At 41.9% G+C, this 23986-nt stretch overlaps 1 protein-coding gene across 1 annotated transcript in view; it reads left to right on the forward strand.

The window, feature by feature from the left end:
• Positions 1–17730: 17730 nt before the first annotated feature.
• The window catches only part of F13A1 (coagulation factor XIII A chain), a 295105-nt gene continuing 288849 nt past the window's right edge, over positions 17731–23986 (forward strand). Inside the window, exon 1 of the mRNA XM_075554127.1 lies at positions 17731–17860. Within this exon, the coding sequence (XP_075410242.1) occupies positions 17731–17860 (130 nt within the window). The remainder of the gene's footprint in view (positions 17861–23986) is intronic.

Genomic DNA, 23986 nt, shown 5'->3' on the forward strand with positions numbered 1-23986 from the left:
TTTTTCATGTACTTCCATAAGACATAGATCTGAATGCAATCTTGCACACACAACAGCAACCAGTTCGCCTCCCCACTTCTTGCCTATCATGATTTGTAAACTGAATTCCTGAGTGAGGGCCCTGTATCGATGATCTCATTTCAGCAAATTAAGTGACGGCTCCCATTGACTTCCAACTGCCATGCCAGAGTTATCTTTGAATGCCTGCTAAGTGTGAAGCATTGTTCTAGGTATTATAAAGCATAGCAGTGAGCAAAAAAACAAAACAAAACACAACAAAACATCCTTGTCCTCATGGATTTACTGTCTAATGGGAGGAGATAATAATGAACAAACTAAGTATGGTTTATTTATTTATTGGCAGTCTTATTAGCACATAATTCACATTAATAATTTAATAGTTCAATCGTCCATACAACCATTTCAAGGGGTATTATATAATCACCACCTTATCCATCAGACACCATTCCTTCCTCCATGGTTGATTTGCCCCAGAATGAGTTGTGCAATCATGACCAGCTCCAGTGCTCCCTCCCCCCTCCTTCTTTCATTATTTGCTCCCAAATCCCCTTTCCTTCCCTATCACCCATGCCCCTCTCCTACATTCCCTGTGACACCTGTATCAGTTATCATCATTTATACATCCACTCCTCCTGCGCGTCCCAGCTGGGAAACTCCACAGCTAACAATGAAAAACCAATTGCACTAAGGTGGTAAGGATAAGATCACATTAGTATGAAGGCAAAAATACAAATAATCCATGAGAGGGCGAAAACCGTCATCAACATCCAAGAAACCACAGAATATCTCAGAGATTCTTGCCCCCAGAACAGATACAGGATGTGTCTATGGGGAAGTCAACTAAGCAAGCATCAAGTTCTATCCAGCACAATCAAGAGTACAATGGTCTCTGCCTGCTAGCAGGGCTGTTCGGGACGCTTGCCTTTGGCTGTAGCAGATCTGCCAGAAGCTAGGTCTGACTGTGTGCTGTGTAGACGGGGTTTGCGCTCCCACTGTCCTCCATAGCCTTCTATAAATTGAGTGTTCATAATGTTAGCTCCAATACTTTTCTCTTCACCACAGTTGAATTTTGTAATTGTCATCTTTGGATCACACTAGCTGGTGTGCTTCTTCTGAAGGACTTAAAGGACTCCTTGCTTAGATGGCTGCTTGTGTGAAGACAAGGCTTTAAGACCCCACTCACTGTTTCATAAGGATGATGTAGATGCTAGACAGAGATATATGTTGTGGAGAATGAAAGGAAAACAAAAGGAAGGTAGTGATTGCTAGCTTATTAAGAGGAATGGGCATGTAACATTGAAGCATGGACTTGGAGGAGGTGAGCGGATGAGGAAAAGCACTTTCTGGGTGTAGGCAACAGCATATTCAAAGGTCCCGAAGCTGGTGTGTGTGTGAGGTTTAAAGAACCCCCAGTCAGTGTAACTGGTGAGGGAAAACATAGAAGAAAAGGGCAGAACAGTTTAAAAAGGAAAAGGAGAGGTCGTCAGGTGGGTAAGACCTTATTAGCCGTTGTTAGAACTTTTATGGAAGACATTCTGGGAGCAGGTGTGGGTGGGCTTAAACAGAGAATGACAAAATGCCCAGATTTAATTTCTATAAACAACGCTGGCTGTTTTGTTGAAACAAAGTGACAAGGTCAAGGGCAGAAACAGACCAGGTAAGCAAGAGATGGCATTGTATATAACACCTGCTGACACACCACCAGAGAGGCTGAGGGATTTCCCAAGGTCTGCTCCAACTCTTAACCCTATCATCCCACCAATTACCTTGCTATTGACTGCCATTCTTATTTCTAAACACACAAGACACTCTCAGGCCCTGGTGTACAATTCTCCTCTTAGGACTTCTAGGCTTTCCTATACACATACATCTATGGGTGTTAAATTTTGGTATGCTTTTTCTTAGTCTTGGTCTTGAGCCTCCAAAATGGATGCCCATGTAGGTAGTTGAAATACCGGTGGTATTATGTTGGCAAAGAATACTGGCTATATCATAGACTTCAAGAGAATGAACAACCAGTCTTAGAACAAATACACCCAGAATGCTGCTTAGAAGAAAAGATGGAAAGACTTCCCCTTTCTTACAACTTTGGACATACTATCAGGTCAGCAAAAACAAAGAAAGCCCTCAAGATGGATTGACACAACAGCTCCATCATTGTTGAAGTGAAACATACCAGCAATCATGAAGCGGGCACAGGACCAGGCAATGTTTTTTATTTTATTTCTTGTCATTATATTTCAAGTTGTCATGAGTTGCAACAAACTTGACAGCCATCAACAATAACGACAAAATCATTCTTCACTTTTTTGTCTCTCTCCTAGCAGAGAAGAAAAACAAAACTTCTACGAGAGAAAAACAAAAACTCTATGTATTAGTCTGGGTACTTTAGAGAAACAAATCCACAGAAACTCATGTATAAAAGAGAGTTTTATATAAAGGATAAGTGCACATCTAAATAGCAAACATCGCAACCCAGTGCTGCTCAAGATCACAAGTCCAACATTAACCCATTAACCCACATGTCAGACACCAATCCACAAAGTCCTCCTGCATCTCACAAAACAGACACAATGATGCCGACTGCAGGAGGAAAGCCAAGTCAGTGAATGTGTAAACATCTCAGCTCTGGCAGGGGTCTCCACACAGGTGCTCCAGCACCCAAGACTGCATTGGGGTAGGTCGATGTCTATCAGGAACTGAGCCTTGCTAACTAAAGCAGGAAACTGGCTAAGGCAGCTGCACCCTGGTCCGACCATCGGAAAGCAAGAGACCCGAGAACTCAAAAGGCAAGGCGCACTGAGCCATTTATCCCTTAGCTCTTCAGTTAACCCCACATGTGTTTATTGACCTGGTTGGCACAATAAATGAACTACGTCACTCTATATAGTTACTGCTATGTCACACTTATTGAGGGCCTCTTTTATGCCAGCAGGCTAGGTACTGTGGGATTACAGAGGTGTCAGAGCCAAGGTTCATGGCCAAGGCTGATGACCCTCCTCACACACACTCATCTGTGCCTGGAAACTCTCTCCAAAGTGGTGTTTTAAAAATTATGATTTGAATCTCTCCTGGAACCGCCCTACCTGCTGGATCTTTAACTGGTTCAAAAACGCAAGCATTTTCTTCAGTTCTTACTACGTTCTATATGTATGTACAACAAACAAATGTTATTCACAAGGATCTTCCAAAATGCTTTATCAATGTCTATTTGATATTTATATTTGGTAGGAGAGATTAACTTGTAAAGCAACCTGTCTCCATAGCTCAGTGCCTTAACTCAATAAAAGTGTCCTTTTCCTTTTTCTCAAAGTGCAATATGGATTAAAGAGCGAAGGATCTAGGTCCAGGGTTCTTTCATCCTGAGACTTTCCACTCCGCGAGCTATTGCAAAGCTTAAACCTTGTAGAGATTGTATAGGCGAAGAGAAAGAGCAAATGTTATTATACTCACATCTCATTGGCCAGGACTCATGTGACAGATCTGGGAAATATAGCCTAGCTATGTGCCCAGGAAAGGAGGCTGTATTTTGATATTGGAAAGCATCAGAATAAGCCATGGAATTTTAAAGCTAAAACTTGCACATTTCTAAAGTTTGCTAGGAACTTTGGTCTAACATCCTAATATTGATGTAATATGAAAACTCAGCTGAGGCCCTTTTCTGATCCCTTACATGGCTCACAAGGAAGTGGAAGATGCTGAGGTCAGTGTGGAAACAGTTTCTAGTTGCTTATCAAGGACAGCACATTAGCTAGCCTGTAGGATATTCAGTTGTTAAAACCGCCCAGTCTTTACCAAACCCAACCCAATCCAACCCCCATGACACGGAGTCAATTTCAATTAACACCAACCCCAAATAGGGTTTCTGAGACTGCAAACCTTTATGGGTGCAGAGAGCCTCGTCTTTCATGCCTGGAGTGGCTGGTGGGTTTGAACTGCCAACTTTGAAGTTGAACCCGAAGACTCTGAGCTCTCTAAGGAAGTGTTAAATTTGACAGGGTGGGTAAATGGCTGTTACTGCCCGGGATGCATAAAACATGGAGCTGAAAGGAAGCTTGGTATTTTTAGAAAATGATATTTTTAGATAGTTCTTAGTCCATCTCCCTTATCTACTATTCATTGGGTTTTGAACTACTGTTTATTTAAATATATAATAAACTTGTGGAAATATTCTTATGTTGATCATTTTGTTCATATATCTCAATTGGTTATCAACTTAATTGTAGGAAAATGTTGTCCTGTTCTTAGCGCAAACACTGAGTGATAAGGAGATTCCTTGCTAGAGGCAAAAAGAAGTCCATCTGGTCAAAACGTGTTCACAAATAAGAATGTTTGTTAATCATATGAGAATGCTTGTTAATTAGGAATCATAAAAACATCTTGTTCCTGAAGTCATTGCGCTCTAGTATATTGCCTCCGCATTTGAACTTTGGTACATTTTCTCTCCTGGGTGAAAATAAAAACCAGTGAAAGGAGCAGCTAGAGGGGGTCTTCTCTTCCTTAATAAACTCTACCTTTCCTCAGGAATCAATCTTGAGTAGTTACTCTGGGTGTCCCAGGTTGTGCCCAGCTTGTGGGAGCTCTGCAAAAGGTAATCCTGACATGATACCAACCTTTAATGTAGGTATGTATATATTTATATGTGTATATATATATATATACATATATGAATATTTAAATGACTTTTTCCCAAGATGTAGAGAACTTGAGAGAGAGAGAGAAGTATGGGGCCTCTACTTTGCTGTAGTGTGCAAGGCCCCTATATACTAGGTACCACTAGTGTGAGGATGGAGTCAGTCTGAGTGATGAGGGGTTCTTGTGATGGGGGCGGCTTGTGATTTCATAAGGACACCCTCTCATTTATATTAGTAAAATATTATAAGAAGAAATCCATTTTTTATACTACAACAGTCTTTATCAGTAAGCAAGCCCATTCTAGTGGACCTTTGTCATGTTTGGTAAAGTTTTCAAAGATCTCAGGAGCTCTTAAACTCTAAAGTCCAACCTGGACCCAGGAGCAGTTAGGAAACTAATGAGGAATCTTCTTTGGAGATAAACCCATCTTTCAGAGAATCGGCATGACTGACTCTCAGAATTTCTTCAATCCATCCTAGTCCCTGCATGCACCATGCACATTCATTCAAATGGATGTGTATACAGACACACACAGTTGTCCTTATACACAGACACTCAAATACACACACTCACAAATACAGTCAGACGTACACACAAGATATACACACATACATAGACAAACACACCCACACATTGACCCAGATACTCATGAATACTCACACACATACAGATAACTGCAGTTATTGTCATCCAGAACAGATAAGTTGTTCATTCGAAGCCTGGCATTAAATAATCCTTAGTTGAAAAAAATGTTCTCTAAATACAATCATTTAATTGCTAGTGATGAAAATTCCCCATCAAAGACAGCTATGTGAATTTTAAGTAGGTGAGTGCATGAGCTACACTTTTAATTCCTAAAGAAAGCAACAGCTTCTCTCTGTTTACCTTCCCAATTGCCCTGCCATGAAGAGATGCACACAAGTAAGTTACTACAGAGGCAAGTTCAAGGTGAGAGCCAACTGAAGACCAGAGGTCGTTCTTGGGGAAGCTGAAGCAATGAGACAACTGTTGCCATCTGCAGCTGTCACCGGCAGATCTGGATTTACATCTTCTCAAGCAAAGAAGAAAAAAAAAGTGAGATTGTCTAAGAACTGTTGTCTCAGAGACCCCAAGGCCTACAGAGGTGGCAGCAGCTACCATTCGTTAGAAAACTCCTTCTTCGGGCTTTAAATGTCATTGACAGATGTTTTGAAAATTCCCCGGAGGCCACTGTAAAGATGAGAATGGCTATAGAAAGCCACTTGCCCTCACCAACTGCTCACCATTGTGACTGGGACAGTATTGTAAACCACCCTCTCATATTCCCCCCTCCCATCTCTTTCTGGAGTAGAAAGTTTCCCCCAACTCCTGTGGGATCAATGGCACTGGAGGAGAACATGCCCCCCAAGGGAGAGTTCTTATCATGCATTTTTAGAAGGTTTGGCATCACTGCATGAGGGCCTGTTATTATTTATACCCACCCCTTGCCCCTCTGGAACCACAGCAAAAAAAACAAACAAACTGTAGGACCTGTTTGGCTGGAAAAATGCAACAGTGTCCAGATATGACTGGCTTTGTTTGTCTGTGGTTTGAAATATTTTCAAATAAGTCAAGTAGAATTTTCTGGAAGCCATCCTCTGAGCAAATACAGTCTGCTTCCTGATTATTGTCAAGAAGGAGGAAGATGGTGGTTTGTCTGGAAAGAAGGGTGTCACTATCATGGAAGTGACACCTCAGACTGCGATACACACACACACACACACACACACACACATATATACATATATATATATATATTTATGTAATTTATACAGGGGTATAAATTACAGGTGTCTACAGGTTTTGATCAATAAGACATTAAGATCATGGCCTCTTGCAGAAAAGTGAGAAAGCAAGACAGGGAATGAGCCAATGAAACCAAGGAATGTGATGGGCAGAACTCAGTGAACAAAGTGACCTTATCGCTGGGTTTGTCTTTTGCTCCGTGCCTCTGTTGAGGTCTCCACAGCAATGTCTGGGAGGAAGGTGAAGAGCTGGCTATACCTGCAATAGTAAAATACCTGCAACATTAACACTTCACTTGTGACACCCTTGGAGCGATTTACCTGGAAATCCCACTCTGCGTTGTATTAGGAGTGGGGATGCAGGAAGGGGTTCACATAGCACATCCCAGGCTGCTCTTCTCAGACATGCCTGCTTTCCAGTCTAACCCTTTCATTAGCACATGGTAACTTTCATTTGGGGATACCTTAGATCAGGTGAAACCTGATAAAAGTGGCTCAGAATGGCCAGATTGCTTTTGTAAGCAATGTTGCTGGTGCTGACATATGTACCATGCTAGGCAGAGTATGGCTATGTGGCTAGTCCCCAATAAAAACTATGGGCACTAAGTCTCTAATGAGGTTTTCCAATAACTAACCTCTTACTTGTGTTGCCAGCTTGTTGCTCACAGAATTATGTGCAACCAGTGTAACCTCACTGTTGTTATGTTTGAGCCATTGTTACAACCACTGTCCATATCATCGAGGATCATCCTCCTTTCTACTGACGCTGTACTTTCCCAAGCATGACAACTTTTCCCAGGGGCTAGTCTCTGTCAAAAACATGCACAACGTACTTCAAAGGACTTGAGACACAATCTCATCATCCTAGCTTCTACGGAGCATTCTGGCTATACTTCTTTCAAGATAGATGTGTTTTCCTTTCTGGCAGTACAAGCTACTTTCAATAATTTTCACCAATACCATAAGCAAATAGACCACTTTTTATGGGTCAGCTCTCACATGAGAATGAGGTGATATAAAGTATCATGACTTGGTTCAGGTGTACCTAAGTCCTCTAAGTGACATCTCTCCTCTTTAACACTTCAAAGGGATCCTGCACATCAGATTCACCCAGTGCAATATTACTTTTGATTTCTTCCATGACTACTGTTTTTTTCCATGGGTATTGGTTGTGGATAAAATCCTTGACAAGGTCAAAATTTTCCATTGCTTTCAGCAAGCAAGCTTATGACATTTGCATAATACAGGTTATTAACTTGCCTTCTTCCAATTCTGGTAATGAATTCTGCTTTATGTAGTTCAACATCTTGAATTATTTGCTCAGCACATAGTTTAAATAGTATGGTAAAAAGGCACCATTAACCTTTGTGGACACCTTTCCCGATTTCAAACTCTTCATTATGTCCTGCAAGAGCACAGTGAGGTGTTGTTAGTAAACGTCATGGAGGGAAGGGGTAGAGAAGTAAAGGACAAACTAGAATATTTCTTCCACTTCGTCTTGACCTCAGACAGTATTTCTGGCAATAACTGAACCACAAGTTCTCCAGACAGGGACCGAGCCCCAAATATGCCACATACCCCGTGTTGACACTACCTACCCTGCCCTTTCCCTATGTTGACACCACTCCACTGCTGCTAATTGGCAGGTTGGCTTAACTTCCTCTGTTTCACTTGTCTTTTCCATCACCTATGTAAACCATCCCCAGGATTAAATTGTCCCTTTTAGAAATACCGAATGTGGTGTTGTTTTTCCAGCTGGACCCCACCTAATGCATTCCTTAAATACTTACATCTCTGCTAAGTGAGTGAAGTTCAAAAATAAAAGACACCATCCTATCCGGGAGGACCACAACTTCCATGTATGCAGGCTGTTTCTCCAGAGGTCACAACGTCTGATCTGGGTCAAGATTTGTCTATCGCCAGAAACCCGTGTTGTGAGTTCGGAGTCAGAGGACTATGAGGGAATGCCCTGGAAGAGGGATGAGTGTAAACTACATGGCGATGCTTAGGGGCCTTAGCATTCTTGTTGACTTGCTTTGTTAAACACACAAAAAACATCATTGCATTTTAAAATGTTATTGGGTTGGTGGTAATATTTATTTCTTAGGACTTTTGTAAAAAAGACTTCAAAGTAGGTGGCTGCCCAGCACAGAAATTCATTGTCTCAGCCTCCTGTATTTTAAAAGTCTAAATTCTGGGTGTCAGCAGAGCCAAGTTCTCTCTGAAGTCTTTAGGGATCGCTCATTTCTTGTGGCTGGTAGCCCATGGGCCTTTTTTGCGTGGTAGCGACAGCATAGCTCTGTCATCACATGGCAATCTTCCCCCTCTGTCTAAGTCTCTTCACTCAGATGATATTAGGGCTCGCCTTATTCTATTAGGCCCCAACAATAACGGATAACTTCTTCAAAAACTGCATTCCCAACCAAACTATCATTAACAGGAGCTAGAACATCAACATAAATGGCTGGGAACATACTTCAATCGATAACAGTGATTATGGGGAGTCAGAAAACTAACCAACACCGAGCGTTCACAGAACAATCCATGAGCCTCATGCAGAAAGTGACATTGGTGTGAAGGTAAACTCAGTCGGGGAGCCCAGGGGTTCCTAGTAGCTAATAGGGAAGGTATAAGGATAGTTACCTTCCATTAAACCCCATATGAATGAGTGGTTCTAAGACTACTGGACACTCTACTTGGATGTTTGCCAATAACTCTAAAATATTGTTATAAAATAATGCTTCTTTGATTATTAAAGCCTTTTGTGACTTTTTATAACAATGATCTCATTCTTTGATGATTAGCTGGGTTGATAGGCTAAAGAAGGCTAAATCACCAACTAAAGGGTAGACACATACTAACAGGGGTGAAGGGGATGACCATATTCATTAAGAGGGAAGTCAACAAAAAAGAATAGAGGAAAACAATGGGGTGAGTGTAAGAGTCAGAATACAGAGATTAATACTGATATATACACAGTTCTGAAATAACTGATTTATGAGTTGATGCATAGATAGACATGCAGGCTGAATGGGTGTGGGGGTAGAGTGAGACAATACCCACAAATCTATAGAGATTTGAAAGAGATATTTCTACACCTGCATATATATCCATGCTGTAAATAGATCCATGAATGTTGTGGAGCAGATAGAGGGTAAGGTTATGAAATAACTTGAGTGAATGAGTCCCTGGGCCTGGAGGTTTAGGCCCATGGTCTTGGGCGCACAAAGATCAATCACCATGACATACTCCACATAGATAATGTCCTACATTTTAGTGAGTACTCACAGGAATCTTCAAAGCTCAGGCGTGGCCACCTCAGGTACAATCCTATTCTCCCCCCATCTAGAGGCTAGACGAGAGCAGGAAAGTGAAGATGCATGGAAGCATTTAGCCCCGCTATACTATAGGGTCTCTATGAGTCATGACCAACTTGGTGGCAGTGAGGTTTGAGGGGTTAAAAAAACCGAGTTTTATTGGCATATACAGCACATATCATACAATGCAATTGTTTGATCTAATTAGGATTTTCACTATCCTCAGAACATTTTCTCTTCTTATTCATTGTTATTAGCACCCCATTTCCCCCACACCCATCCTCTCTTCCATGGCCCTAGGAAATTATCAACTCCGTTACCATCTCCATAGATCTACCTAGCCTAGATTTGATATATAGGAAATCATACAAAACAGAACCAGGAAACAAACTAAAGGAAACCAATAACATTGACTAGACCAAATATAGAAAAACTTCAATCAAAAGAGAGCAGAAAATATTAAAAATTGGAACAACTTTAAATGGGTCAAAAGGGAAATCAGATGATAAAGTATTACATTTTACCTAAACGACATTAACCATAATTGACTTTACAATGCTCTCTGTCTGATTACAAAGTTGTGCATACTCCTCAACTATGTTCAGAGGCATAATCCAACTGTGGACCCTGAAAATGGATTTTGGGTCTCAACTGTTATCCATAACCTTAGGCAAGGTGGGTATTCATACATGAAGCTGTGATGCTATCTTTTCCTTCTGATTTGGATTTTCTTATTTACAGTTCTTGGATCACAGCAGGCTGATGCACTTCTTCAAAGTGGACGATGTCAGTCTGGGTTGACTAGAAAAACAAATCCTGGGACCATCATAGGTGTGCCAGAGAGAATTTTTTTATCAAAGAGTCATTGTATATTAAGAAAACATTCCAGCACAGTCCAGAACAAGTCCTTAAAGTCCGATGTTAGCCCATATATCCAATACCAGTCTGTAAATTCCTCATCAAATTTATGCAACACATGCAATGACACTGAGTGCAGGAAGATCACAGGCCAGTAGGTAGAAAGTCTTGTGGATCCAGTGGTGGTGGAAGCATCTTAGTGCTGGTGTGGTTTCCCATGTGACTCCTCCAGCTCCACAGCTCTGGCTGCCATCAGCATAGCTCCAGATGGTTGGTCAACATGAAAGTCTCCCAGGGAGAGTGTGTGTGTCCTGCCTCCAGCAAGCTATGTATCTCTGTAGTGCCTCCAAATGAGGTCATCAAGTTGTGACCTGATTGACAGGTTAAACTCTACCCGTTCATTCTTAATAGTCTCAAATTGACACCAGGTTACATAACTACCACATGGACTTAGTCGATACTCACTTTACACAGTTGCTTGTTTGAAGATAGGCTTTTAAGACCCCAGATGGTACTTTTCTGATAGCTTGGCACCTTCTGGCTTCTTCACCACATTCTTTTTTATAGTACCCATACCTTCAGTGATCTCTTCATGAAGGAGACCATTGAGCAGGGCCATGTCATAAGATCTAATTTTTCTTAGATTGGGTCTAGAATTAAAGGTGATTGCAAAAACCTAGTCACATATCTCCGATTTATATGTGTCTCTGGTTCACTTTAGAGACATCACTATCATTTTATGATAAAGAAACTTATAAAGCATCTTCCTGGGGCATAAGGTAAATCTACTGATAAGATCATTAAGTTAACAAGTGCTACAGAATTTTACACACTGCTGAGAAAAGGAAATGACACAAGTATAGGCCAGCTCCAGATTGTAATGCATGAATGGCCGACTTGCCCAAATTAAATTCTTAAGTGATTGGACACTATTTAGACAAGCAATGGGGACTGGTGAGAGGGCAAAACTTTCCATAATAATCACTTACAAAGGCAGAACCATGCTTACCAGATTAATATATGGCATAAGGAATCAAGAGTGCCATTAAAATACTGAATATGTGGTAGTCCCAGATCACCTTTCATCGGTCACCTTCAAAGCAAGACATCTGAACCAAGCACTACTCTGGTGGTGTCACGGGCTATGTGCTAGGATGATTGCTACAAAGTCAGCAGTTCAGAACCACCAGCAGGACTGCAGGACAAAGATGAGGTTTTCCACTCCCATAAAGACTTACAGTATCAGAAACCCAGAGGGCCGGTTATAACCTGTCCTGTAGGGTTGCTATGAGTCAGAATCCACTTGATGGCCTTGAGGTGGTTTTATTGGCTTGTTTATTGGTCCATAGAAAAACTAGTCTCCACTACCCAGAGACCAGAAAAAGAAGATGATGACAGACTAACACAACCAACTGCTCTGAAAGGGAAATCATCTTAGGTCTTAGAGGAGGAGAACATTGTGGAATAAATGAGCTTGACACAATGGAAGGTTGGATGGATTGTGGTAAGAGTTGTATGAGCCCCCAATAAAATCATTAAAAAACAACAAAAACTCATAATCATATAACACACCAGATTTACTCATTAGATAGGCCCTAAGTCCCTTGTTAGCCCTTCAGGCCTAGAACTAAATTCACCTCTGGTTCAATTTTCAACCAAGCAATAGACAGTCTATAAGGGGAACAGTAATGCTAGAGAGGTACTCAGACCTTAGAACAATCAACCAAAGGGACAGCATCTTGTGCTTTGAAAATAAAAGGGAATGGGGGTCGAAAACCCAGGAAGGAAATGGGATAGGATCAATGATGTTACATTTGGGGGACTGTAATAAATGATATCAAACAAAATATATATGGATACTTGAATAGGAAATTGATTTGCTGTGTAAACATTTATCCACGCACAGTAAAAAGTTCAAAGTAATAATAATAAAAACGCGATGATACTTTTTCTAGTGTCTTCTTCTAGCATAATTCCAAAGATACAAAAAAGAACTGAGGCAGCCTCTGTAGCTCTGGGAACTCTGGTGGGGTCCGTACCTTCAATAATCTCGTGGGAATACAGTCAAGGACACAGAAAATCATGAAGCAGCATGAGAAGTGCAATGACATGGCATGCTTCTTGGGGAGCATCTCAGCAATTCACGCTGAGATCGGCAGTCCATGAGAAACAGACTGTGGAATCAGGAGGAGATGAGAGAGGAACACCGTCCTGACAGAGGGCACAGGAGAATAAATTCTTTATGATTGGACCAAAGTGAAGGACAGGGCTGGGAGAAGTGGGCAATGAGTTAGAGGAAATGAAAGAGGTGAAGTGGAGAGTTGAGGATGGTGTGGATTATAAATGATTTTGCCAGTTCAGTGGATAATTTTTTAAAAGTAAATCTCCAGTAAATTTTTTAAAAGTAAATTTTTTAAAAGTAAATTTTCTCAGTGGAAATTACACTGAAACCTGTTCAGCATTGGAACAGTACATACACCTGTCTTCACTGATAAATGATAACGCACATGATGTGCATTATTGAAGAATTGATCCCAGAACCCCACAAGGAAGGGCAAGAATTCGAGCGTGGAATCACAACTCTCCTTTAGGCCAAGAGAGGAACACTTTTCCTACTTTAATTGCAAGAGTCAAGAGGGACACACATGTGACAATACAGGCAAGCTCATTGAGTCCATAGTAGAAAACAGGGAAATTCTAATCAGTGGCACATTTTTCGTTTCCTTTATGAAATTAGAAGATCAAGTTATAGGTTTAAACATTTGAAGATAGTAAAGAATGTTAGAAAAGCCATGATGAAAAATGCATATGTTTGGAGATACAAGGACTCTAACATATGTATATACATAGACGAGGGGGTACCGCCCCCAAAAAAATTAAAAATGGAAAAAAGCTCCCCTGGGTGAAGCTTTCCTAGTCCACATTTTTCCCACTAAGTGAGCATTGAGCAACTCACTCTTGAGTTGGTGCACCCAGTGGCATCATCTTGGAAGGTTCTCACTGGTCACAGTGAATTTTTTCATGAAAGCAGTTTCACTCAAGCCCCATTTTGTGATGCCAATTTAAGAGAACAGCTTGTGGCTGTGAAATTTTGTTTCCTGCGTAGGAAAAATGCTGCAGAAACTGCTGTGAGGTTGAACACAGCTTACAAGGACGGCGCAATGGAAAAACTCAAGTGTACAAGTTTTTTTATAGTTTCAAAAAAGGTGAAATATTGATTGAAGACAAACTTTGTTCAGAATGTCTGTCAACTTGCCAAATGGATAGAAGTGTCAACTCATAGTGCATTTGGAGTTTATTCCACCAGGCTAGACTGTTAATCAAGCTTTCTATTAGAGGCTCTGAACAGACAGCGTTAACTGTGAAACTAAAAGGCCTGATTTGTGGCAGACAGGGGACTGGTTTGCCACCATAACAATGCAACTGCTCATGTAGCACTCACAATGTGCCAGTTTTTGGCAAAAATAAGTATGTCTCCCTTGCCTCATGTACCTTACTCGCCTGACCTAACTTCCTGTGACTTCTTTTTGTTTTTGCAAATGCAGAGGGACAAGAAAGGACAGAGATTTGACCATGTAGAAGCAGTAAAATAGCAAATGAGGGAGGTTATATATATAATTTTAAGTGCAAAGTTCTTGCTTCTTTCTGAAATTATTTTGGGATAAAACCAACATAGTTTTGAACAAGAAAAAATGGCATGTTATTTTTTAGTTTTTATGGCATTCTTGCCGGCACTTCTTCATGTTCCCTCTGGCCAAGCATCACCTCCCACAGGAAGTCTTGTGGTTCACGCAGGGTGGTTGTGGCTCCCTGGATGATTCAAGAATACAGTCAGTGTATGCCCACAGTCTTACTTTCACAAGAAGGACATGTTCCATTTACTTTGTGCAGAGTCATAACTGCCTGCATGACCTCTCTTCAGTGGGACAGACTTCCCTTCTACCAAGCCAGCCTAATTCTGCATGGCAAAGAGGTCCCTTTGCAAAGGGAGAATTCTTCCTGCCCTTATGAATAAAAGGAAGGTGCAGGAACCTTCATGGTGTCTGGTCTTTCTGGAAACAGGTGAGGAGCAGGGGTGAGCATGGGGACTAAACGCTGGAGCTTAGTCGTTAGGCCAAGAAATTGGCAATCAGGAGCGGTGGAGGTTGGCCACTGGGGCGGGGAAGCAGGGGGCAGTTCCCTAGAATAACTGAGCAGGAAGGAAGAAGTAAATGGAAAGTTCCTGAAGTTCTTTGCTAATTTTGTCAAGAAGTGGGAGGAGAAAGCCCAGTGGACCAGAAAGGAGGGTGGGGACTATTAGAAAATTATTTAAGAACCAACTTTCTTGTCACTTTTCACTGCTTCCTTTTGAGGAACTGCCCAGAGACACAGCCAACCCAACCTTAGGGTGTCAGGTAAGCTCCTGTCCCTTGCCCTCAATGTCACTGCAGTCAGTGCCCTGAGCTCCCAGCACCTCTGAGTTCCTAGCAATCTTTGAGGCTCTGAGGAGAGAGGAGAGGCAGACCCTTGTCCCCTTTCTGTCTTTTGCCATCAGATCAGCACATCTCCTCCCCCCCCCCCCCCCCCAAGACGGGACTTCTCCAGGGTCTTCCATGAAGCTTCCCTGTAGCTGTTTCTTGCTAAGAATAAAATGTCAATCAGATTAATTATGCACCTATCTGCTTACCACCCCCACCCACCCCTTTTATCTCTCAGTCCCCTTTTCACAGGGGGGAAACTCTTGAGCAGGGGATGCTGGTGTTACAGGGAGAATCCAGGCAGGAGCCTGGTATGGCTGTCTGCTTAGAAGGGAATGCACTCATGTTGGCTCCCCACTCTTGTACCCTCCCCCATCCCTATGCTGGAGGAACTTAAGCTCCCTCTCTTCCGCAAACACCTAGAGAGACCTGAGCTGTCTCTACCTAGCAGCAGGAGGACTGGTGGTAAAGGGGGCTAAGCAATGGGTTGCCCACTGCATGTTTTGCAGTTTGAAACCACCAGCGACTCCACAGGAGAAAGATGAGGCTTTCTACTCTCTTCTCTTGAAAGAGTTACAGTCTCAAAAGTCCACAAGGACAGGTATACTCTATAAGAGAGTATAACTATATTTATTGTCCCTATGACTTGGAATCAACTCCGTGGCAGAGACTCCAGTGGTGTGGTGGGATACACACGATGCCACTGCCCACAAGCCAAGCCCTGCCACAAAAAAAGAATAGATTTACTCCTCAAAGAGTTACAGGTACGGAAACTCAAAGGGACACTCCTTACTCTGTCCTATAGGGTCACTCTGAGTTGTAATTGACTTACAGGTAGTGAGTTTGGTTTTGTTTAGTTTCTTGAGAGCTGCCCTGTTCAAAAGTTCATTCTTCCCAACAGGCTACGATACTGCTTGGTGCTGTCCTCCCCCAGCCATATCCACAAGGTTGCCTCCTGCACCCCATTCTTGCTATTTTCTATGCATGACGGCTTTTTCCTGCTCTCCCGACTATACACTAGTTTTCTCTGTCTGTTCTCCTCATCCACTATGCACTGAAGACTGTATGTAAGTACAGAGATAGAGATCTCTGGATACAGGTAACCTCAGTGGAGCCCACCAGCCACTCCTGGGGAGAAACGAGAGGGAGAGGCAGTCTTCTTCGGGGGAACCCCATGGAGCAGTTCTATTCAATGTTACATGGTTGCTATGGGCTAGAACAAAGTCCACTACCATGGCTTGGTGTTTTAATCATTGTTGTTTAGTCAGCTTTCCTGTTTCCAAAAGAGGGCTGTCAGTACAGGAGCAAACACTGTAAGAGTTGCTTCTCTTGCCCAGTCAGGCTTCCATTGCTCAACCTGACTCTAGAAAGGTCTCCTCTAGTTGCCACCACCACAATGGCAACTCTTCATCCGTTGAGGGTGTGCCTGATTTTCTAAAACAGCCAAGTCATTGAGATTCATGGCTGGGTAATCAAAGGCAGCTCCAGGGAGGTGGGTGGGCATCTTCAGGTGGGGCCAGAAACAAGGTCTCCATTCATTGGGTGAGCTGGTCAACAAATTCTGGTTGGGCACAGACAGTGGGATGTGTAGTATTGAAACTGGCCCTGTGCCTGCACAAACCCCATGGAAAGAGGAAATCTGTCTTGAGCAATAGCAATGTTAGCACCAATGACCGGGCCGACCTTGAGAATAATCTGTGCACAGCCTTGCCTTGCCCACACCATTTAATGTTGCAAGCTGCCTCCTTTTCAACGTCCAAGCTCGGTGGCTCCTTTGTTCTGCTCCACTGCACACTTCTTCCCCAGCAGCTCTGGTGGTATAACACACTATTTGATTTACTTATAAATTATTGCCAGACTCCTTCTTCATTCCCACTAGACTGCAAGCCTCTTGGGGACAGGCATCCTTGGTGTTCTGTTTTTGTGGTGGAGTCGATGAGCCTGGATCCCACCTCATGCATATTCGAGTAGACCTGTGCTCCATAACGTTTTAGTGGCTGTCCTTTCAGAACTAGACCACCAGGCCTTTCTTCTAAGGAGTGGCTCAGCAGACTCAAACCTCCAACCTTTTGGTTAGCAGCCCAGCCTTAAATGATTACTTAAATCAGGACCCTCAATAATATTAGTTGAAGTGGATTGTCAAAGTCAAGGCTTTGGTGGGCTATGCTCATCTTGACCTAGTTGGAGTTTATTCTTGAAAGGCACTTAGACCTTGTAACCTACTCAGGTATGATATGTGTGTGTGTGTGTGTGTGTATATATATATATATATATATATATATATATATATATATATATATATATATATATATATGGCAGTAAATGTTTCTTAAAAGATGTTACCTTTAGGAGGATTGAAAGAAGTTGAAAATAAATCTGTCCCAAATTGTTTATGTGCTTTGTTTCTTCAAATAAACCCCCTTTCTTCTGCTTTACATCTGGTTGGACCAATGTCAACTATTTCTAAGATCTTTATCCACCAGTAGACACAAGAGACTGACCTCCATTGTCATGAGGTTTTCATTTATGTGAAACTTGGGATATGTGGTTCAAGCTCTATTATAAACAGATATGTCTAGTTCCCTATTTTTGAATCCTTGTCCCAAATGAAATTCATTCCACATGTTCTTTTCCATATTCCTCCCACCCCCACCCCTCAAGTTGCTTGTGAAGCTGAGAATGTCGGAAACATCCACCCCCAGCTTCGGAGGCAGGAGATCGGTCCCACTCAACAACTCCAATGCTTTAGAAGATGACCTCCCCACTGTGGAGCTGCACGGTCTGGTGCCCCGAGGTGTCAGCCTGCAAGGTATGTGGTAGCAACTAGTCCAGGCACATATCTGAGCCCTGGTCCTGGGGTGAACATCCTTTGCCTCCATTGAGCTTTTGTGAATTGCACTCCTTCCATTTCTGGTGTTACAGAAGGTCAAACCAATTGCCACCAAATTGCCCCTGACTTACAGAGACCCCGTGTTCATCAGAGTAGAACGATGCTCCTTCTGGTTTTCAATGGCTGACTTTGGGGAAGTAGTGTGTGTTCCAAGGTGCCTTAGATAGACAAAATCGATCAAATTTTTGGTTAGCATTGGATTGTGCTAACCATTTGCACCACCCAGGAATTCCTGTATTAAAGGAAGGCCTCCAAAACCTTCTTTGGAATATCAAAAGCATCAGAGACCTGGATTCACATTCTAGGTTTGCCATTGAGTAGATGTGTCACCTTAGGGAAATATATTTTTCTCCTTCTCAGTGATTTCCTCTACAACACAAGTGTATTAGATGAGTTGTGAGGCGTCTTTCAGACATACTATTCTATGTTTTGAAGATTTTTTTCTCGAGCTGGGGGTGTCTACACGTCTAAGATATTGTAGTTGTCTGGATTACCTGGCTCGAGACTCCTTCCTTTATCCTCCTTTCCCCCCATCTATTGTTGTGCATTTCAGAATTGGTGAGAAGAGTCAGACTCTGGGTAGTACTGGAGATGGAAGCTACTATTTCTCTCCAAGCTCCATGGTGAGCAGATGAGGCAACCTGGTTCTCTTACTGGCCACTGCCTCTGCCTGTGGGACATGAACTCATGTGCTCAGCCCATCAACGGTGCCAGAGCACAGGTGCCAGTGATGGTTTGATGATACAGACACTGGTCTCTTGAGCCTCTGCGGGGACATTCAGACTTGCCTTCTGGAGCGTAACCTAGCTAATTGAATACCGACAACTAGGTGGGTCCCAGTTGCCCCTGCAGGAACTCTGTGCTGTGTCTAGCAAAAAGAAAACATCCCGTTGCTGGAGTTGAGCAAACTGGTCATGGTCATCCTGGAGCTCTGTGAGCAATTCCTTGCATCAGAAAGAGCTCCTGGTGGAAAGTCCTAAGTTGATGTAGCTCTCTAGGAAACAAGGGTTAAATAAGGGGTGGGCGGGAGTGGGTGGGGGTGGGGAGGACTCTGTGGATTACTAACAGACCCAGCAAGTCAAAGACCTGCCCATACATTGTAGCCAATTTAATTGTGATGCTGTTAGGTCTAGATAATTTGATATCAAAGTGTGAAGACACAGAGCTATCTAGTCAACTTAATTAGAAGCCATCTAACTCTGGTTTTTTGGGTGAAGGGAGATGGGTCACGGATCACAAAAGAATCCCCAGACAAGTGTATCCTATAAAGGATCAAGAAGGATTTGTAATTCTGAATACTGTCTCCCATCAAAGCACTATATTCTCTAAAACTGAGTTCAAAGGGACTTGTAACTGAGGCTCAGTGCAAACAGTTGAAGATTTTTTTCTTTACTGCTTATTCTTGGAATTTTTGTTGTTTTGTTTTTTAAATTAGTTGAGAAGCACGCAGATATCAAATTACAAAGCAGATCACCTTTGGATAGCCATTTGATTAGCAAAATCTCTCTGGCAAGTGGGAGCTAGAAAAATTGAGAAGGCAGAATAGATTTTTTAAAAAATAGACTCAATCACACTGCTCAGGGCCAGTGAGGACAGCTGGGACTCTCCATAAAATGGCATGCAGTGGAACAGAGAAACCCTAGTCCTGGAGTCAAAAGCCAGAGAGTCTTTCTCACATTTGCCACTTGCTTTAGGTACCCGGTACAAGTCATCTAAGGGCCACAAGCTTCAGTTTCCCTATAAGCCAAATTGATACAGCATCTATTTCACAGGTTGTCATGAGCATCACCGGGATGGTACTGTGTCTCTAATGGCCAATCAGTGCTCAGTGACTCAGAATGTGCAGATCACCATAATCTAACTAGACCAGGAAGCCACTCAAATGAAGATAGCATTCTAAAGGAAATATGTGCAACCTGTATCCTTGAAAATTTGAAATCTTCACAAAAATATTGCCAGGAAGACCTCAGAGCTGCCAGAGAACATGGGCACGGAAATCTATTTAAAACTATACGGGACTGCTGGTTTTGTTTGCTTATTTTTAGAGCCAGGGGGTGGTTTAACAGCATTTGTTTGAAAAAAAATTAAAAGATCAGTTATTATTAGTTTGACGGCCACAGATGACATCCTGGGGTATTCATTAGAGACCCCAGCACAGAAAGTGTGAGTGTTCAATGGGAATGTGAGTGTTATTTGTAGAATGAAGGAACACAGTCAACCCTGGAGAATTGAATGATTCAACAGCCTTAGAGTCATTCTGAGTTTATTATTAATTACAGCATTCATATTTTATAAACATGCATTCACACAGATGAGCTAAGTGCTAACTGCTGTCAGGGTTGGGTCTTTGTCACAAGAGAGTATAGCATTCGATCTCCAATGACTATCCCAGGGGAACAAAAAGCTCGTTCATAGATCGCTTCATCAAGGAGGTCTCTTGATTCCTTTACTTTCCAGCTTTTGGTTACATGATTCTAAAAGCATTTAGATATGAAAATATCCAGTCTAAATTGATCAAAGTCCCCAAGTCATCTCTATAGTAGGAAATATGTTCTTGATGCTATTCGTTGCCACCAAGACTCATGATAACTCCATGCACAGCAAAACAAATACTGCCTGTCCTATGCCATCCCATGGTCTCTCTGTTGGAGACTAGATCATTGCTTCATAAATGTTTGTGGATGATTTTCAGAAGTAGATCCCCAGGCCTCTCTGCCCAGCTCATCTTAATCTGGAAGCTCTGAAGTAACATGCTTAATGCCATAGCACCATGAGCACCTTCGATGACAGATGGGCGGTGGCTGAACCTGAGGTGTATTGCCTAGAATTTCACTCTGGTCTCACATCTGAAGAATTCTACCACTGAAGTGCCACTGCCACAGGAAGGCAACGATGCTCATTTTTAGTGACACCTTCTTGCCATTCAAAAAGTGGTCACTAGAGGCATCTAAGAGGACTTCTCATCTGACTGTTGACTTGAGGATGATGTGGTCCCCAAAGAGCACCCAGCCCTAAGTCAAACTTTAATTCTTCTATTTCTTCTCATGGATGTCTTTTCTCTTTACCAAGTTCCTCTTGTGAAATTGGCCTAAAAAGTAGAGAAGTAACAGCAAGCAAAGAGGAAGAATACAGGGTTTCATTTTGAATATTATCTGTCAGTAATATCTGCATATACAGGATACCTGGTGGTACAGTGGTTAAAGCACTGTACTGCTAACTGAAAAGTCAGCAATGGAAATGCTACAGGAGAAAGATGAGACAATTTGCTCCTATAAAAATGTACGACCTTAAAAAAAGGTGTATGACCTTGGAAACAATATGGGACAGCCCCACTCTGTCCTACCGGGTCCTGATGAGTAGAAATTGTCTAGATGATAGTGAGTTTGGTTTTGGATTTGTTTTTTTGTCAATGGACATGTATATAATTTTAAGCTGAGTGTGTATAATACTCTTAAATTAATGAGTTTGCTGAATAAATGATTAGCAATTGTCTTAGTAAATAATTCAAAATGTATAGACTCCTATAAGATTCCACCCATATAGCACCACAATCAGTCAGAAAAATCAAAGTTTTTGAGGTGATGTGGAAACCCTAGATATGGTGGTGGTTGACACCCTGTGGGGTTTTAGAAATCCTCCATGTGCCTATTTGAACTGAAACACACTGCAGAGACACATACTGTGAGAATCTCTCAGATGATGGCTAATAGACAGTTCCGCATGTTCAGCGTGGGTGTCTGCAAATTACTCTGCAGCTTTCAGAGTCTCAAAGTTTACACTGAACTGGACTTCTCATGTTCCAGAGGATGCCCTTAACTTTTGAGAGTGGTTTGACTTAGTGTCATCAGCACTGGGTGTGTGATCATTTGAGACAGTGACTGCCATACTTGCTTGACAAGTACAATGAAAATAATTCAGATTTGAAAACAAACACGTCTATATTTTTAAGAAAATCAAATTCTGGTGAAATGTCGTTTTCACATTACTGGTGTCTCGGGGATTTCTGGAAATTCAGTTGTCCTACCGGTCCACGTCATAACTCCCACATAAGCCAATGCCACCAAACTGGTTCTGACCCCGAGATAAAGTTTCCAAGACTGCTCATCTTTCTGGGAAGAGATAGCTTCATCTTTCTATCAAGGACCAGCCACAGGTTGAAGCACCAGTCTTGCAGTTAGCAGCGCCTCACCTTCCTGACAGCATCACCAGGACTCCTGCCAGAACTAAGTAAACTAAGTAACCAGTTACTCATCAGTCTGCCCTTTATGCACAGCAAATCCCCTGCAGCCAAGATAATTGAGGGGTTAAGAAATACATTCAATGTATGTTAGGAAATAATATTGTTCAATGCCAGTTCTTCCTTTCATTCAACTCATGGAAATACATTTATCGATGGCTCTCTACCTGTTAAGAACTGTGTCAGACAATTTCTAGGGATACAAAGATGAGCAGCACTGGCCCTGACCTCAAGCAGATTTCAGTCTAGTAGGCAAAACGGACAAAAAGAGGTAAATGCACTATCTGCTTTCTTCATCACTCTTTGTTGTGGCAGCCATATCTTCAGTGATCTCCTCATGACAACGAATACCAGAATGGCCTTGTGACAAGAAATAATTGCTCTTATATTAGGGCTACAATCAAGTGAGAGGTCAAAACTCATTCATGTAACTATGGATTCTATCTGTCCCTTGTTTACTTTTAAAGACATAATTGTCACTTTTATTATAATATGTCATAAATCATCCCCATGGGGCCTAGGTTAATTCTATTTAGAGTAACATTATGTTTAGTCGATGGTAAAACACTGTTGAGCAAAGGAAATTATACGTGTATAGGACTTTTTTCACATTATTTTAAAAATCATTTTATTAGGGGCTCATACAACTCTTATCACATCCATCCACACATCGATTATGTAAAGCACATTTGTACTTTCATTGCCCTAATCATTCTCAAAACATTTGCTTTCCTCCTAAGCCCCTGTCATCAGCTCCTCATTTTTACCCCAATGAGTATGTAGGACGTCTTGTTAGATCCCAATGCATAAATTGTAAACTTGTATCTGATGGTTCTGGGCTCTCAGGAAAACTGGAGTCCTGGGTCTTAAAAGCTTGTCTAAAAACTGGAATTTAAGTGAGGAGTTAGCTAAGTTGACACTGAAGAAACAAATCAGACTGTATGATACAAGGACAGTAAATAATTTGTCAAACCCAGAGGAAGGAAGGGCACCACTCCCTAATACTAAGCCGCTGGTTTGAGGACTGTTATGGGTGAGAGGTGCTGTTTGGTGCTATTGACCCAGTTCCCTCTCATAGCAGCCCCATATACAGCAGAATATAGTGTCATCCTCCAAATTGTTTGCATATTTGAACCCGTCTATGCCCCCACTGTGTCACTCCATCTTGTCATTGGTCTTCTGCTTTTTCATACTTAGCTAAACATACCCTTCTCTAGGGACTCGTCTCTCCTTGTCAACATGTCCAAAGATGAAGCATTCTGACTGTACTTCTTCCAAGACAGATTTGCTTGTTCTTGTGGCACTTCATGGTGCCTTCGAATCTTCTTTGCCAGCACCATAACGCGGATGCGCATATTCTTTGTCGGGATTCCTTATTTAATTTCCAATTTTCACATGTATATGAGGATATTGAAAATACCATGGCTCCAGTCAGGCATATCTTAGTCCTCAAAGTACCATCCTTGCTTTTCCACACTTTAAACAAGTCTGGCACAGCAGATTTACCTGCTACAATGCATCGTTTGATCTCTTGATGGCTGCTTCCAGGAGGATTGATTGTGAATCCAAGGAAGATGAAAATTTTGACTTTAATCTTTTCTGTTTATCATGAAGTGAGGATTTTTTTTACCCTATACATCGAATTGTAATCCATGCAGAAGGCTGCAATCCTTGAAATTCATCAAAAAATGCTTCAGGTCTTCCTTACTTTGAGCAGTCAAAGTTGTGTCATATGTTTATCACAGGTTGTTAATAAGTCTTCTTCTAATACTGACACCATAATCTTCATATAATTCAGCAAACAGATT

This window comes from Tenrec ecaudatus, chromosome 7 (genome assembly GCF_050624435.1).
Source record: "Tenrec ecaudatus isolate mTenEca1 chromosome 7, mTenEca1.hap1, whole genome shotgun sequence".
In the NCBI taxonomy this organism is placed as follows: Eukaryota; Metazoa; Chordata; class Mammalia; order Afrosoricida; family Tenrecidae; genus Tenrec; species Tenrec ecaudatus.